This window comes from Tamandua tetradactyla, chromosome 21, assembly GCF_023851605.1.
Source record: "Tamandua tetradactyla isolate mTamTet1 chromosome 21, mTamTet1.pri, whole genome shotgun sequence".
Taxonomy (NCBI): Eukaryota; Metazoa; Chordata; class Mammalia; order Pilosa; family Myrmecophagidae; genus Tamandua; species Tamandua tetradactyla.
In genome coordinates this window covers 14,211,555-14,229,896 of record NC_135347.1, presented here as the reverse complement: position 1 = coordinate 14,229,896, position 18,342 = coordinate 14,211,555, and the positions used below count along the sequence as shown (strand labels likewise).

Here is an 18,342-nt window from a genome sequence, read left to right as displayed (position 1 = left end):
GGAGTGCTGATTTGGTTATCCTAGTTGCTGTTCAAATATAGGGAGATTCAAATATAGGAAGATTTAGAAACTACACTGCTGCCATCATCTCCCCTAAGTTTAAATTTGACAAGATCTCCTTCTACTGTAGAAAAGACAATCTAATGACAATACTTTCATAATGACGGTTATGATGTGCATGAAAGAAACTATAATTAGGAATTTACTGTATTTCAAACATCTTGTGAAGTGATTTATATGTATTATCTCATTTTATCTTCAAAATAACCCTGTGATCTAGGTTTTATTATTTTCCTCATTTTACCAACATGGAAATTGGAGTCTAAATCACATTATTGAACTGGCAGATTTGGGATTTAAATCCAAGTCATCTGTCTCTACAGCACTTCCTTAATACACTGTTTCTCAAATATTATCAGGTACAGCAGTTTACAGGCAATATTCCATTGTCAACAAATTCCATTTGAATTTAAATTAAGTATTTATAAATAACTATTTAAATAACTAAAAAACCACATACATATCATTGTTCAAACTGAAAAACACTGTAGATCATAAATATGTCAAACTTTGTAGATGTTCAAAATGAAGTTTCTCTTCCTATTTCCTAAAAAAGTACTATATGGGGAGTGGGTGTAGAAGGTAGGGAGTAGTTATTTAAGGTTTTGAACTTCATATTTCTCTTCCCATTATTTCACCACCGAGTTTATATGTGAAATATTGCTTATAGTTTACTTCATTCATTAATACTTTTTTCTAAATAACTATTTAGAAAAGAAACAGTTTCCTCTACAATTCATACTAGTTCAGATTTTTTATCAATGTGAATGTAGAATATGAACATTCACTGGTCCATAAAGGTAAAAAGTTATACAAGAAGCCCTTCACAAGCATAGCAATTAGAATCATAATAGAACTTAAATTCATCCACTATTACACTGTACAGGGCTAGAAAATATCTTAGAATTCTTCTCTAGCTTTCATTTATAAATCTGGTCATTAGTATGAACTACCTTTCTTACCTTCCAACCACTGGTGGAGATATAGAAAAACTAATTTGGACTTATATGCTTTTTAATGCAGTTCTAAAGCCATTATTATATACATACACTAATTTAACTCCCAATATCTAAGAGATGACTTAATTTGAAATACGGATATCTTATTTTCCAGGATTTAAATCAAAGTAACTGGAACAACTCATGGAAAAATAGGATAACATTTGTTGTTAAAATTATCTTTTTTCCCATCATCAGAAAAAAAAAAAAGAATACAATCTATTTTGGAAAACTCAAGGCTAAGTGTACCAATAATAAATGAATCAATTCTCTAAGAATATACAAGGTTTCCCTTTGGAAGGACTATTATTGGGAGTACTTTTTCCCTAATTTAGAAGAGAAATGAAAATAAAATTAAATATGATTACCTAAACAGTGATACTATTTAGTTTTTATACTGATACTTGTAGAATAATTCAACATTTATCATCACCAAGACTTTAATTTAACCCTAGCTCCTTAAGTGAAGAGATTCCCTTCTCCATTTTAGTACTAGATTCATATCTTTGAACAGCCATTGAGCAATGTTAATGGATAGGATTTATTGATAACAAATGAAGATAAATCTCTACACTATCTCCTTTACAATTAGCTAGCGCATAGAAGAAAACACAAAAAAAATGAACAAAGGTGAAAAACAAATTTTTCACCCCAAATGGTTGTATTTCTCTCCCACTTACTTGAGAATATAAAAATATAAATGACTATGTATAGAGTTCCACCTCTGAATTTTCTTGGGTGGACCTGTTTTTATACTTACTTTTTTTATTTATTAATGTGAAAACATTAGAATATTATTAGTTTGAAATGAGAACAGCTAGCTCATTTAGCCTGGGAGCAACAAACAACAAAAAACCAAATGCTAAAAGTAACTGTTACAAAAGTAGAAATATATTTAAAGATCACATATTTCAAAGAAATAAATGAAAACACTACGTCTTTCCTTCATCTAAGATCTTCTCACCAGACAGCAAAAAGGGTAACTAATGTTTTGAGATTAAAATCAAATGTAATTGGAATGCACTTCAGCAAAGTCAATAAGTGACCTGCTCAACACAAAACTTTCCCTTTTACAATGAAATACAGTTAAATTGCTTTTTCTTCAGCAACACAATAACAGTCTTATAAAACAAAACAATCTCTTTATAAAACTACTGTATTAGTTAAGCCTATTTATTCTTTTTATGACATTATTAATTTCATTTACATAAGCCACAAAAGTTTAATTGGCACATTTCACTTAAGAATAAAATAAAATAAGTCATTCTTCTTTAAAAAAATTATGGGATCATCTATTTTCAAAGAATAAATCCCAGACACTCAATTCATTACAGCAATTTTCTAACATCTGCAATTAAGCTTTTTAAACGATCACTAAGAGTTCACCAGAAGAGTATCAATGCTATAGGAAGTGCAAACTTCTTTCAAAGATTTGTATGATACAATTTGTAGTGAAGTTTTTTTTAAAAGATAACCTACACACATACAGTTAATTTGCCTCAAACAACTTCGTAGAAATACCATATAAACATTTAAGAACCGTGACAAAGTCCACTAAGGTTTAAACTTCAACAAAGATTTTCTTGAAATCTAATACAAAGGTTACTAACTTTAGACCATATCCCCAGATGACATCAGCATGAGATTTGACTGTATGATTCCATCTTTTGAAAAAAAGAGCACACTTGGTTATACATGGTTTTTAACCTTGAGCTGCAGTTATGCTACAAACCCCACATTCCCCCAATCTAAAGTTAGTCATGTGGAAATGTGCACATTCTTTGAGCTTTGTTTGGAGTCTTTGGTTTTCCAGGTCTGATGGAGATCACGAAGGCGGTCAGAAGTCCGTGTACTTATATTCAGGGCAGGATGAACCTTACAAATTCCACTTTCATCCATTAGTGACAGACCACAGATCCCAAAGTATGCATGCAAAGCATCTGAAAATGAAACATTTTATCACAATGTCATTCTTAATAGGCATTCTTACCTGTACATGATACAAAATATTTTAGTTGCATATCTATCAGCACATCATTACATTAAAAATAAATTTTGAAAAATGTTAATTTTTAAAAATATTTGCTTCCTCAAAGTTTCACATACCAATTTGTTTTAATAAACCATATACTCAAAATCAGAAGGTATTTTATTCATGAAACTATCATTCCAACATTCACTGTGATTAAAGGACACAGAGAAAGAGTATGTAATTAATATGTCTTCTCAGTTCAATGGGTTTTCCCTTTTGCTTACTCCAGAATATGGAAACAAGAGGCTTTAACTATATTATAAAAGGAACGTTTTTTTTCTTAAAAATGAAAACAAACCTCTCACCTCAATCCAAGTAGCAAGCCTCCTCCCTAGCCCCACCACAGCCCTTTGATAGTTCCGAAATTGCATACTATCCTAATACTATGTTAAATAAGAGGAGGTTAAATAAAGTAATTGTTTTAGGAATGCTGTACTATTTTTAATTTTTCAATTTAGAGTACTGCCAGTCATTCTTAAAATATGTGACAACAAAAAAAGAAACTCACATTCTACTTGGTTATAATAATGAGAATGTTCATACCATAACAATCCTTCTGCACTGGCCTTATTAGTTTCCTGTCTTTCAGGGGCAGCAATCCTCTTCAATTAAAGTGGCCACTGAAATCACATGGCCATCTCCTGCTACAGAGCCTTTTATGGGCTTCTAAAGAGCTCAGAGATCTGCAACTGTGGGAACCCTATGAAAAACAAAGTTCTACAGCAGTCAATTTTTTTCTGTCTTTGAAATGTCCATCATTTATGGTCTCCTGAGCTATTAATAAAGTTCAAAATGTCACCAAGTCAAACTCTGTCAAAGAGTTAAAAAAAAAAGTTTTACTTGTATGAATATCATTTACTTTTCAAAACAGGAGTGACAAACAGTTGTGTTTATTCAATGTCATTTGTGACAAAGTTAGTTCATTAATGCATGCCCATATTAATCCCCTTTTAGTTCTTTTCAGAGGTTTCTTCTGTAAATATATATAAAATCTCTTTTTTTGTCAAAGCTTTTATGATATTTTAATGTTAAAGCATATATGCATAGCTAATTTCAAAAAATCCTGTTAAAGTGATATTTCTAAAGTCTCTGAGAACAGGTCTTTTTCACATAAATTCAATTTAGCACACAAAGATATTTTATGCTCTATAGTTGTAGTATATATTTTTTGTTTTATCTTTTTATTTTTTTTTAATACATGGGCAGGCACAGGGAAGTGAACCTGGGTCTTCAACATGGCAGGCGAGAGCTCTGCCACTGAGCCACCATTGCCTGCCCTATCTCTGAATATTTTTTTTTTTTGAGCAATCTGTATTTTTTTTATTAAAAAAAATTTAACAAACAAAACATTAAGATATCATTCCATTCTACATATACAATCAGTAATTCTTAATATCATCACATAGTTGCATATTCATCATTTCTTAGAACATCTGCATCGATTTAGAAAAATAAAAAGACAAAACAAAAAGAAATAAAATGATAACAGAGAAAAAAAGATTATACATACCATACCCCTTACCCCTTGCTTTCATTTACCACTAGCATTTCAAACTAAATTTATTTTAACACTTGTTCCCTCTATTTATTTATTTTTATTCCATATGTTCTACTTTTCTGTTCATATAGTAGCTAAAAGGAGCATCAGACACAAGATTTTCACATTCAGAGTCTCATTGTGAAAGCTATTTCATTGTTCAATCATCATCAAGAAACATGGCTACTGGAACACAGCTCTACATTTTCAGGCAGTTCCCTCCAGCCTCTCCACTACATCTTGAACAACAAGGTGATATCTACTTAATACATAAGAATAACCTCCAGGATAACCTCTTGACTCTGTTTGGAATCTCTCAGCCATTGACACGTAGTCTCATTTCACTCTTCCCCCTTTGGTCAAGAAGGTTCTCTCAATCCCTTATGCTGAGTCTCAGCTCATTCCAGGATCTCTGTCCCACATCGCCAGGAAGGTCCACACCCCTGGGAGTCATGTCCCACGCAGAGAGGGGGAGGGTGGTGAGACTGCTTGTCATGTTGGCTGGAGAGAGAGGCCACATCTGAGCAACAAAAGAGGCTCTCTTGGGGGTGACTCTTAGGCCTAAATTTTAAGTAGACTTGACCGATCCCTTGTGGGGTTAAGTGTCATATGAACAAACCCCAAGACTGGGGGCTCAGCCTATAGCTTTGGTTGTCCACACTGGTTTTGAGAATATCAAGAATTCAACTTGGGGAAGTTGAATTTCTCCCTGCTCTCACCATTCCCTGAAGGGGGCTTGCAGATACTTTTCTACTCACTGATCAAATCACTCTGGGATTCATCGGGGCATCACTCTGGACAAACCAACAAAATCTCATGTCCTACCTGAGATTCCAAGTACTTATGACATTCAATCAAACTATCTACATAAGTTATATTAGGAAATGCTCTAGTCAAAATATAAATTTTGTAACAAATAAACATTTTTTGCTTTAGTCTCACACATAAGGTGACATTTTAAAATATTAATTACCATCTATTTTCAGCATCCTGCAATATGACATTCCTTTGCTTTTCCTCATGCAAAAACATTTTTAAAATTTGTACATTGGGGGGAGGGGTCAAGATGGCGGCTTAGCAATGTGTGTGTTTTAGTTCATCCTCCAGAACAACTACTAAATAACCAGAAACAGTACAGAACAGCTCCTGGAGCCACGATAGTGACCAGACACACAGCGTATCCCAGTCTGGACCAGCTGGACCAGCTGCGAGTCTCCGGAACAGTGAGTTCCCCAAGCCACGGCGGCTGGTGCCCGGCGCCCCTCCCCCACAGGTAGCTTCCTGGAGGGAAAGGAAAGAGACTCTAACAGTAGCAGGGACTGAGTCCAACCAAACACCAATTGTGGCATTAATAAACAAATTCTGACTACTAAAAATAGGCCAACAGCTCAGGCGAAACTGGTCAAGGCAGAGGTCGCCTATTGGGCTAACCGAAAAAGAGGAAAGGGGACGAAACGGAGGCTTTTGTGGCTGTTTCTACGGAGGCTTGGCTGTCTCTGGATTCAGTGGTGGGATTACACAGGCTGCAACTGCCCCAGGTATACGCAGAAACGGGCTGCTTTCAGGGCTGTCTCCTGCCTGAGCCTTCCCCAGGGGATGGGTGAAACGCAACTCAGGTGGAATCCCTCTCTCAAGGAATTCAGACCCCAGGGCTTGGTAATTTGAAGCCATTAAAACCAGCCTACAACCTCTCCTCTGTCTCCACCACGCCCCCAGAAGGGAGAGCCTTCCAAAGTTAAAGGAGCCAAAACATCTTTTGTGGTGGGACCCACAGACAGACAAGTGCCACATACTGGGCAGGATAAGAAAAACAGAGCCCAGAGATTTCACAAGAAAGTCTTTCAAACTGTTGGGTCTCACCCTCAGGGAAAACTGAGGCAGGTGACTCCTTTCCCCCGAAAGGAGGCCAGTTTAGTCCAGGAAAACGCGGCTGGAGTCTGTAATACCTATGTAGACCCTCCTAAGGGTGGGCAGGGAAAAAGCACCTTACAAGCAGGACAAGAAACAAGAAAAAAAGAACTGAAAAATTACCCTCTGTTAAACAAAACTTAAGCTAGAGGCCCAGAAAAAGCTGAACTGAGGGTAAAAGAACAGATAGACAACAAGCTCATCTAGCAAGAAAACCCCAGGTAAGAAAAGTGAAAGCAATCTCCAGAATAAACTAATTAAGGTAATTAAATGTCTAGACACCAGCAAAAAATAACAAATCACACCAGGAAAACTGAAGATATGGCCCAGTCAAAGGAACAGACCAATAGTTCAAATGAGATACAGGAGCTGAAACAACTAATTCAGAATATACGAACAAAAATGGAAAACCTCATCAAAAACCAAATCAATGAATTGAGGGAGGACTTGAAGAAGGCAGGGAATGAACAAAAAGAAGAAATGGAAAGTCTGAAAAAACAAATCACAGAACTTATGGGAATGAAAGATACAGTAGAAGAGATGAAAAAACAAAGGAAACCTACAATGGTAGATTTCAAGAGACAGAGGTTAGGATTAGTGAACTGGAGGATGGAACATCTGAAATGCAAAAAGAAACAAAAATTATAGGGAAAAGAATAGAAAAATATGAGCAGGGACTCAGGGAATTGAATGATAATATGAAGCACACAAATATACGTGTTGTGGGAGTCCCAGAAAGAGAAGAGAAGGGAAAAGGAGGAGAAAAACTAATGGAAGAAATTATCACTGAAAATTTCCCAACTCTTATGAAAGACCTAAAATTACAGATCCAAGAAGTGCAATGCACCTCAAAGAGAATAGATCCAAATAGACATACTCTAAGACACTTACTAGTCAGAATGTCAGAGGTCAAAGAGAAAGAGAGGATCTTGAAAGCAGCAAGAGAAAAGCAATCCATCACATACAAGGGAAACCCAATAAGACTATGTGTAGATTTCTCAGCAGAAACCATGGAGGCGAGAAGACAGTGGGATGATATATTTAAATTATTAAAAGAGAAAAACTGCCAACCAAGAATTCTATATCCAGCAAAATTGTCCTTCAAAAATGAGAGAGAAATTAAAACATTTTCAGACAAAAAGTCACTGAGAGAATATGTGACCAAGAGACCAGCTCTGCAAGAAATACTAAAGGGAGCACTAGAGACAGATACGAAAAGATAGAAGAGAGAGGTGTGGAGAAGAGTGTAGAAAGAAGGAAAATTAGATATGACATATAAAATACAAAAGGCAAAATGGTAGAGGAAAGTACTACCCAAACAGTAATAACACTAAATGTTAAAATAAATTCAGTTTGAAATAGTGGTAAATGAAAGTGAGGGGTAAGGGGTATGGTACGTACAGTTTTTTTTTCTCTATTATCATTTTATTTCTTTTTCTGTTGTCTTTTATTCCTTTTTCTAAATTGATGCAAATGTACTAAGAAATGATGAATATGCAACTATGTGATGATATTAAGAATTACTGATTATATATGTAGAATGGAATGATATCTAAATGTTTTGTTTGTTAATTTTTTTTTAATTAATAGAAAAAAGTTAAAAAAAATTTGTACATTGTACATTTCACTATTATACACTTTAGGCATTCCTAGATTATACCATCTTGATCTTTAACATCTATCTTTCTTTCTGATTTCATTTATGTCCCCAGCCCTCCTCCCTCTATCATTCTCACATGCAGCTTCAGTGACATCATTGATTATCAGCATTTATTTTTTCTAATATATGCAATTACATCTGAAAAATTCTCTCTAAACCTGGCTCTTTCATGTTTTAGTTGTCAGGATTGCTATGACAAATACTTCTGGCTGGTTGGCTTAAACAACAGGAAGTTATTATCTTGCAGTTCTGGAGGCTAGAAATCTGACATCAAGGTACCGGTGGGGCCATGCTTCCTCAGAAATCTGCGGTTTTCTAATGGTGGCTTGCCTGCCTCTGTGACAAGGTGATCTGTCTTCTTTGGTCTCGTTCTGTGGATTCTACTTTCATGTCCAAATTTCTTTTGCTAAAGGACTCCAGTCATAAAATGGGTTAAGGTCATCCTGATTTAATTTAGCCTCACCTTAATAGGATCTTTGAAGATCCTATTCACAGACGACTTAAAAAGATCTTGTAGGGGATATGATTCAATTCACAACAGGCTGAATACCATGTGATATGCAATTTAAAAAAATACATATGTATTTTAGTGAGGATACCCTAGCTTGAGTATCCTGAAAACAGAACCCAAAGATGAACTTTCTATTTTGGGATAAGTTAAGATTTTATAGAAAAGTTGCAATGGAGAGAATTTAAAATGCTGTTTAAGTTCCTTGTAGAGATGAAGAGACAAAAGAATTAGAATTAAACCTTGGGGGTAGAATTTGGGATTCCAAAATGGGATAAAGGCAGTATATGTTAGGGTCTTGGCAGCAGCCAAAATGGACTATTTTGTGGCCAACAAAGAGGTTTGTGGGTACTCTATAGTTGGGACATATGCTAAGTTGGAATGAGGGTACTGAATTATTTATATAAACTAAGGAGACAGGACAAACACCCTTAGGGGGTCTGTGTGGTGTGTCCACATTTCTCTCGGAATGACTGATTTCGACTCCTTCAGGTAATTGTTGTTGTATGTATTTATATAAACTAAGGAGACAGGACAAACACCTTTAGGGGGTCTGTGTGGTGTGTCCACATTTCTCTCAGAATGACTGATTTCGACTCCTTCAGGTAATTGTTGTTGTTGAGCTTCTTGTTTTTGCTGATTATAGTTGAATTTTGCTTTCTTGAGTTTGCTTTGTGGTTTTTGAACCAAACCTGTAGTACTGTTGGATGTATACCCATTATAAAGGCCATTTCTTTCTGAAGATCAGGGTTTGGGTAGAGGTTTTTACTGAACAAAATTTTAAAATCTTCTAGGTGTTTTTCAGTAAACATAGTTCATTTCTTTTGTGGATGCCTCTGGTGCTTACCTTCAAAATGCCAAGATCAGGCAGTCAGCACCCTGACTAGGTGGTTAAAAGTAGCATCACTAGCTTACTAGCAGAATACTGGGCACAGCACACCTCTTGATGTGATGGGAGAGGAACACCTTTAGGAAGATCCTCTGAGTCTGTCATCTTTCACTCTTGGTCTATTCAGGTGTTCAGACTCAGTGACAAGCTCAAATTAATTTTTATGAGGAACTTGTAAAAAGGCTCATTTTGCTGGAAGTAAAAACATAAGAGATGGGGAGGGAATGGAGGATGAGAAAGATGATGCTAGATGTAGGCAAGATGCCAAATCTCGGGAAGACCTTTGTGGCTATGCCAAAGAACTTGGCTCTGAGTGCTGAGGAAGTCTCTGGACAACTTTAGACTAGGAAGGTTTAGATTAAAGGTTCTTAACATTTTTTGCATCAGAGATCCCTTTGAAAATCTGAAGAAAGCTTTTGCCACATTTCCTCTCAATTAATAAGCACATATACATGTACACATATAAAGTGTGAATATGAGGGGAACTAGACAAGAGACAGAAAGATGACCAATAAATGTTCTAACAGAATCCTAGATCTGAACTTGGGTAGTGCCACCAAGGTTTGGGGGCAGGTTGGGGCATGGAAATGATGAGTTCAGCAGGCAGGCTGGACCTACAGTGCCAGTAAATGACACTGTACTGAGCAGGCAGTTTAGGCACGAAGCCTATCTAGGTTTGGGAAACACAGAATTATCAACATATTTTGAAGAAATGCCATTATCAATAAAAGTTTTCATTATTTCCAAAGAACCCATTTGAAAGTAGTTGTGAGATACAAGAATCCTTTGCTCTTTACATCTACACTATTTAAAAATCTGGAAAGCAGGAAATATCACACTGTCTGAATCTATTTGGTGTCTGAGTTACAGAGTGAGTGGTGAGGGTTCAGATGACAAGGTATGCATCTAAAAAAGTATCTGAATCTGTGCAGAGACACCGGTACTGCAGAGTATAAGAACTACCTGCCTTTTGGATTCAGAGTTATGTGTTCTACTTAGCTCCAGTCAGAGCTAATGTCCTAGTGATTTTGGAGGGGCCAAATGAGTCTCTATTTTAGACAGCATCCACTCAGATTACCTTGTTTTATTGCCTCAAATAAAATAAAACATTCCAACTGAAATATATGGGAAAAAAAAGCAAACTATACCAATGTCTTGATAACCACCCCTTCCTTCATACCTACCAGTAACCTTAAAGCTACACCAAACTTAATAGTCTACCATTTTCCTCACTATACACTGTACATTTACAACTGTGGTTAAATTTTCTATTATGTATCCTTTTGGACAAAGATGCTTGATGATTTATTTACTCAAGACATAAACAAAAGAAAAATTTTTTCTGGATTCATATTTAAAAAATTAAATTACCTGGATGACTATCTGGCCACTTGGCAAATCCCCCTACGAGGCGATCTTGAGTTGACAAGATATAATTTCTATTTTTCTCAAAGTTAGTGTATTGGAAAATTTTCAGGAGCTGAAACAACACGACAAATATAAATTTATTGACATAAAACTTTCACATTAATCTTTGGCTCAAAACTCAGACATGAATCATTTAAATATGTTTTTCGCTAAGACTTTCAGAGCAAGTCTCTGGGGATCTGAGCATGTAAAATTAGCCAACCTTGTTACCTTTATTATAATCTTATCAAATCTACTCTCCTTTTCTGGACTACTTCCTTCTTTTCATCCAGGCCAGACTAAGCTTTTGCATCACTTTAAGCTAGGTTCTAACTACAACTTCTTCAATCTGTTCATCTTTTTTTCCCCCCAGTTTTTCAAAATTTGCCTCTTTAAAGTTCATAATAAAGTCACAACTGTAAAATGAATGCATTTAAAAACACAAAAGATACATTTTAATGACAAAAATATGCCATGATCATGAATATCTACTTTACATTCTACAAAGGTCAAAAGAATGAAGGACAATTCAAAAATGTCTATCTTCAAGTGAATCCTTAACAAAAACTCTCTTAAATAGTAAAATCATCATTTAAGAATATGCATCTTTAGGGTGCATGGGTGGTTCAGTGGTAAATGCTCAGGAGATCCGGTTCAATTCCTGGATCATGCCCCCCCTTCTCCCCAGAAAGAATATACATCTTTACATATCTCAACACCACCTGCCACAAAATGTGGGAGTGGGGGACAATAAGATGATACTCTCTCCAGGTTTTCTAGATAAAAGTATGTTTGCACCAGGAATTCAAGATTAAACTTTTAAATACACATCCCCTACCCCAGTCATTGGTACAAAACAGGTATCTTCCACAAAATTATCTTTCACATTACAAAAATATGCTCATTTACTTGGTACAAATAATGTTTGGAATACTTCTAATCCTAGTTTTCAGATGTGTGGAATTACTAGAGCTAAGATTTCTTAAACCATCCTTGTATTACCAATATTTCAATATTTGCAAAGAGATCAAAATCTATTGATTGACTAGGTTTCCATAAACAAAGCTATCTACTATTATACTAGTGATGCTGGTATAATAAGTGGTACTCTGAAATTTTTCTTTAAAAAAATATGCAATCTATGTAACATTAAGTAATAAATGTTACAATGTAAACTTTTTTTACAAGGAATGACTGGTTTCAGAGCCTACTGGGAAAATAAACCAAATAAACTGATAACAGCATTTATGACCTTTTATTACTGATACGCTACAGCTAAAATTCAAATGATGGACAGTTTATGCATGTGATATTAAGCAACAAATCAACTTAAGATGAACTAATCTGTCTTAAAAATGCAATTTACCACCTCTATTCTAACTCTATGATAAGATTTTGATCTAGCAATTATAAACAGGCATTACCTGGAAATAAAAATATCTCAAGAAAAAGAAACAAATTATTAACCAGATTTTGGAGCTAGGTTTGTTTGAGAATAGTAAAAAAATTATAGCTCTTTAATTAGGAAAGATAAATGGTGAAAGAAAATATGATTGCAACACAGAAAACTATCTAGCTCAGTGTATTTGTCTTCTCTCCCAAGATTCCATTAAAAAGAATAAAGAATAAATCAAACTGTGAAGAGAACAGTTCAGCAAATTTCTGTAAGCCAGAAAGCAGATGAAAGTGTTTATGAAAGTGAGCTATGGAAAATGTGGGTGATTGACAAAGAAGGCATCATTTAGCTGTCAAAAGAAAAAGGAAAGCAATTAAGAATTCCAAGAGAAATAAAACCTATTAAGAAAGTATTGTACAAATAATAAACAAAAAACATGGCTTATTTTGCTATAAGTAATAGAATATAAGGAAAGAGACTCCTTAGACTTTTTTTTTTTTTTTTTTTTTTTTTTTAAAGAGAGAGGGAGGAAAGGAAGGAAAGACAGAGAAGGAAGGAAGGAAGGATGGAAGGAAGGGAGGAAGAAAGGGAAACATTTTTAAACATTTTCTTGTTTTATTATATTTTGTTTGTTTGTTTGTTTTTTACATGGGCTGGGGCCGGGAATCGAACCGGGGTCCTCCGGCACGGCAGGCAAGCACTCTTGCCCGCTGAGCCACCGCGGCCCGCCAACTTTTTTTTTTTTTTGGTGCATGGTCTGGGAAGCGAACCTGGGTCTTCTGCATGGAAGGTGAACGTTCTACCACTGGATTCCTTAGATTCTTGGTGCTAAGAATACTCTCTATTGAGTGGTACAGGAGTCATTCATTATATAAAAAGAAGGAACTATAATCTTATCACTATACTTGGTTCAGTAATGAGAATATATACCCTATCATAATAAGTGCTGATTATTGGTTCTCCACTTTTAGATTGGATTTACAGGCGAAGCATGAAAGATTTGATTATGGTCACTTAACAAAATATGAATGTTACCAAACTTGATACTATAAAAGTAAAGGTAAACTGACAGAACTGGAAGATAGAAGGGGATGAGAAAAGGTTCAGAACCAAAAATAATATAACCAGTAACAGTTTGCTGGAAAATGAGAAAGCTAAATCTTCATTTTTCATAGTTGGGAAGCAAAGATAATATCTTAACATGTTAAATTAAGAAATGATATTATTTAAAGTTATTAAATAAAAACAAAATGATAAAAATAATTAAAAAAAATTAAAATACAAAGTTAAAATAAAAAAATGGGGTCATATAAAAAATACTCAGGAGTTAACTTAAAGAAGTCCCTACTGGCTAAAGACAGGTAATGTATTTATTTATTTTTTGTATCTTCTTTGGAGAAATGTCTACTCAAAACCTCTGCCCATTTTTTAATTGGGTTATTTGTCTTGTTGTTGAGTTGTACCTTATATAGTTTTTTTAAAAAATTTATTTTTTAAAAAAATTTAACAAATGCAATAAAACATTAACATAGATAATCATATTTATTTATTTTTTATTAATTTTAAAATTCTTTTTAAAATACCAAAAAACACCAAACAAACGCAAACATTCGTAATTTTTGATCATTCCATTCCATATATATAATCAGTAATTCACAATATCACATAGTTGCATATTCACCATCATGATAATTTCTTGGAAATTTGCATCTATTCAGAAAAAGAAATAAAAAGAAAACAGAAAAAAATTCATACATACCATACTCCCCAACCCTCCCCCTCACTGATCACCAGCATTTCACTCTACATTTATTTTAACATTTGTTCCCCCTATTATTCATCTTTATTCCATATGCTTTATGCGTCTGTTGATAAGGTAGATAAAAGGAGCATCAGACACAAGGTTTTCACAATCACACAGTCACATTGTGAAAACTATATCATTATATAATCATCTTCAAGAAATATGGCTACTGGAACACTGCTCCACATTTTCAGGCAGTTCCCTCCAATCTCTCCACTACATCTTGACTAACAAGGTGATATCTATTTAATGCGCAAGAATAACCTCCAGATAACCTCTTGACTCTGGAATCTCTCAGCCATTGACACTTTATTTTGTCTCATTTCACTCTTCCCCCTTTTGGTCAAGAAGGTTTTCTCAATCCCCTGATGCTGAGTCTCAGCTCATTCTAAGGGTTTTCTCAATCCCTTGATCCTGAATCTCAGCTCATTCCAGGATTTCTGTCCCACATTGTCAGGAAGGTCCACACCCCTGGGAGTCATGTCCCACGTAGACAGGGGAAGATGGTGAGTTTGCTTGTTTTGTTGGCTGGAGACGGGCCACATCTGAGCAACAAAAGAGGTTCTCTTTGGGGTGATTCTTAGGCCTAATTTTAAGTAGGCTTAGCCTATCCTTTGTGGAGTTAAGTTTCATATGAACAAACTCCAGGATTGGGGTTTCAGCCTATGGCTTTGGTTGTCCCCACTGCTTGTGAGAATATCAAGAATTCAACTTGGGAAAGTTGAATTATCCCCCTTTAAAGACAGGTAATTTGAGCATCAAAAAGACCTGTAATGGATTAAAATGTAAAACATGTTACGATTTATGAGTTCACAATGATACTCAAAGAAGAAAATCCCCTAAAACCCAAACATTTCATTGGAAATTTTTAGAGGATGATAGGGAACAAATTCATGGTGAACACTGTAAACAAAAAAAAAAAGAAAGAAAGAAAGAGATAAAGTATTTATTTACTCTTCTCTGTACAAACTGCAATTGGTAAGGTAAAATTCTTCTTTATAAAATATCCTAGCTAAGAAATTTAGAAAGTATGATAGAATTAGAATATCACTATTTTGCAACCCCTAGTGATATAATTGATCTAACAATGACCCTCACTGGCATTTAAAACCATTAGACAAAAAGCTGATGGGGAACTTTATAATGGATGAATCAGATTGACAATCCTGGTGCCCTCCGATCTAAAAAGGAGACAACTAAGACATTATGTGCCTCTTGATGTGATGCAATAAGAAACATCACTGACTGGTTATTTGATGTTAATAAGGAATTATTACTAATTTTTTTAGGTGTGATAAAGATACTAAAGCTATGCTTTTAAAAATATTTTTATTTAGACATTATACTGAAGAATTCCAGATAACAGAAAAAATGGTATCTGGGATTTGCCTCAAAAACTACGGTGAGACAGGGGAAAGTGTACAGGAGCATAGATGATGAAATGTTGGCTTTGGGTTGATAACTGTTGATACTGACTGATGGACACATGGGAGTTCATTATACTAGTCTCTCTATTTTTGAGTATGTTTGAAAATTTCCATAATTAAAAAAGTGGTACATCTAGGAACAGAACTAGAGGTAGAAAGATAGGAAGGAAATTGTTTTTAATTTAAATCATTCAGTATTCTGAATTCGTTTCAAACATATACATAAATTTTATTTAAGAAAAAGCTGGGATATTATCCAGAGATGAATATAAACTTATTAGATTCCAGAATACCAGAACTAGGTGAAACTTAAAGGCAATTTTAAGATAAAGAAAACTAATGGATATTTAGTGCCTATCCTTACAGAATTAGGTATATAAAAATTGACAGAGATGTGGAAAAATACATATGCATATCAATCAACAAGTTTCAGAAGGTTTTAGACAAATTAAAGAACAATAGAAAACTTTTAAATGTTTTTTAAAGGAACAATCCCATGGTTTATCTTTCAAGATTAATACCCTCCTGTAAAACCTCTACTGGTATCATTTTCAGGCAGATTCCTGGGTCAGTTTCAGTGAGAAGTTTTCATGGCCTTATACCTTTCTTAGTTTTTCTTAAAAAACTCAAGTTTTTCAGTTTATAAGAATAGAAATTTTCAAGTAACACAACAGATAACTGAATTCTGTGGTAAAACCATTTAGGAGTAGCTTTGCCAGAGTAACCAAACAAACTTAGTAGTCTAAATTTAATAATATTTTATGCATATTATAAAGACCCCTTTAGCACATTTTATATTAACATGGATTATAGGTTTCTCATTTTTCTTACCTTCAGAGTTGCTCCTACCCAAAAAGAATAACAGGTGTCTACAGGCTTATTAGGTCTTCCATGATAACCATTTTGTTGCCTCATTATACACCACCTCTTTATCCTATTCAATTCTTTTTCTGAAAAAACTTCTTCTAGTTTACCCATCAGACACAGTGATGCAATGCCACAAAAAGTTGATCCGCCTGTAATCAAAATCACACAATGCTTTTAACTTCAAATTGAAAATAGTACAAAATGGTTAGTGAAATAAAAAGTGGTGAAATAACTACAAAATAGTGAACTAAAATGAATATTGAGGCTCTATGCCCAAAGCTATAGACTACTTTTCAGACATAATATAAACAAGGTAGGAGTTAGTATATAGATATGTAACTAGTCAGCTTAAACATTTTAAGGAAAAAAAGTTTAAAGAAGGAAGAAGGGGTAGAGTAGAAAACAGTATATGGAAGAAGATAAAAATACGACTTTACAAAATGTATCCATATTCATTCTGGCGGGCTAAAAATGGCTCCCAAAGATATCCAGATACTAATGTCTGGAACCTGCGAATGTAACTTTTATATGGCAAAAAGGACTTTGTAGATGTGACTAAATCAAAGATCTTGAGATGTTTTTTTTTATCCTGGATTATGTGGATGGTCCCTAAATGTAATCAAAAGTGTCTTTATCAGCGGGAGGCAGAGGAAGATTAGACTACAGAAACAAGAGGTAATGTGAGCATGTTAGCAGAGATTGCAGTGATGTGGCAAAAAGTAAAGGACTGTCAGCAGCTACGAGAGGCTGGAAGAGGTAAGGAACAGATTCTCCCCTGGACCCTCCAGAAGGAACCAGCCGTGCCAACACTTTGATCTTAGCCCTATAAAACTCACTTAGGACTTCTGGCTCCAGAACTGTAAGAGAATAAATTTCTGTTGTTTTAAGCCCCTAAAGCTGTGGTAAACTACTATAGGAGCAATAGGAAAAAAACTAATAAAACTCACATGGGTAATTATTTTTCTTAGGAAATGAAAAGTCACTATTTTTCCATAAAGGAGAAGAAACAGCACTTACCATTGGCACTATTTGTTGTCAACTCCATACAACTGAAAATACTTTATTACAACTTCACCTAGTGATTTTTATACATTTCAGCAATTTAAATGGACTCCTGCTTTTGGGCCTTATCGTCTTTCTTTTCAGTGTTACAAGTTTTGGATGTACTCTCTAGGAAAGATGAACATTGCTTCTAGAAAACTCAAGGTAGTTATCACATTCAAAGAGTTACTATCAGTAAGAACTATTTAACCTTCAGAATTTCCCCCCATTAGCTATGAGATTAATTTTAGTCTTCATTTTAAAAATTTTATTCATTTTAAAAATTTTAGTCTTTAGTAAATTAGAAAATTAAAACATATTTATTACCATTTCTTAGATTAATTTCTGTTAAGCAACTATCAATATTATTTCCTTTCTAATGATCCACTAGTTTTACTCTAATTCATGACGATCTAGCTATGACTAGGAATTATATTATCAATATAAAGCCCCTCTAATATATAGTATGTAACCATCAAAAAGTGAAAAGAGGCATTTAAATAGTACTCTCCGAACTATTTGTTAGGATTCTTTAAAAGACACTTTTTACTTTATCCAAATCACCAGATTTTGAAAAGGTTAACTCCATGAGTAAGCTTGGGCAAAACTGTGAACGTTAGGGAAGAAGAAATGAGGAGAAGGTGGTTGGAAGTGAAACAAAGGAAAAAATATCAGCAAAATTCAGAGGTAAGAATGTAGGTGAGAACATATGGAGAATACTTAGGTAATAATATTTATTCACAGCCAAGAGTACATGAAAGGAATCACTCACGTGTGAGCCTTTCAAAGCCAAGCTGGGGGGAAAAAA

General features: G+C 34.6%; 1 protein-coding gene across 3 annotated transcripts in view; it reads right to left on the bottom strand.

The window, feature by feature from the left end:
* Nucleotides 1–1,580: 1,580 nt before the first annotated feature.
* PGGT1B (protein geranylgeranyltransferase type I subunit beta) overlaps nucleotides 1,581–18,342 on the bottom strand; it is an 80,557-nt gene continuing 63,795 nt past the window's right edge. For 2 of the 3 annotated variants that reach the window (XM_077138918.1, XM_077138920.1), the window contains exons 7-9: nucleotides 16,458–16,642; nucleotides 10,964–11,072; nucleotides 1,581–2,998 (exon numbers count right to left, since the gene is read on the bottom strand). In XM_077138918.1, the coding sequence (XP_076995033.1) occupies nucleotides 2,817–2,998; nucleotides 10,964–11,072; nucleotides 16,458–16,642 (476 nt within the window). In that variant the 3' untranslated portion in view covers nucleotides 1,581–2,816. Of the gene's footprint in view, nucleotides 2,999–3,633; nucleotides 3,791–10,963; nucleotides 11,073–16,457; nucleotides 16,643–18,342 lie in introns of all 3 variants that reach the window. The other variant, XR_013167002.1, reaches the window with a different exon arrangement.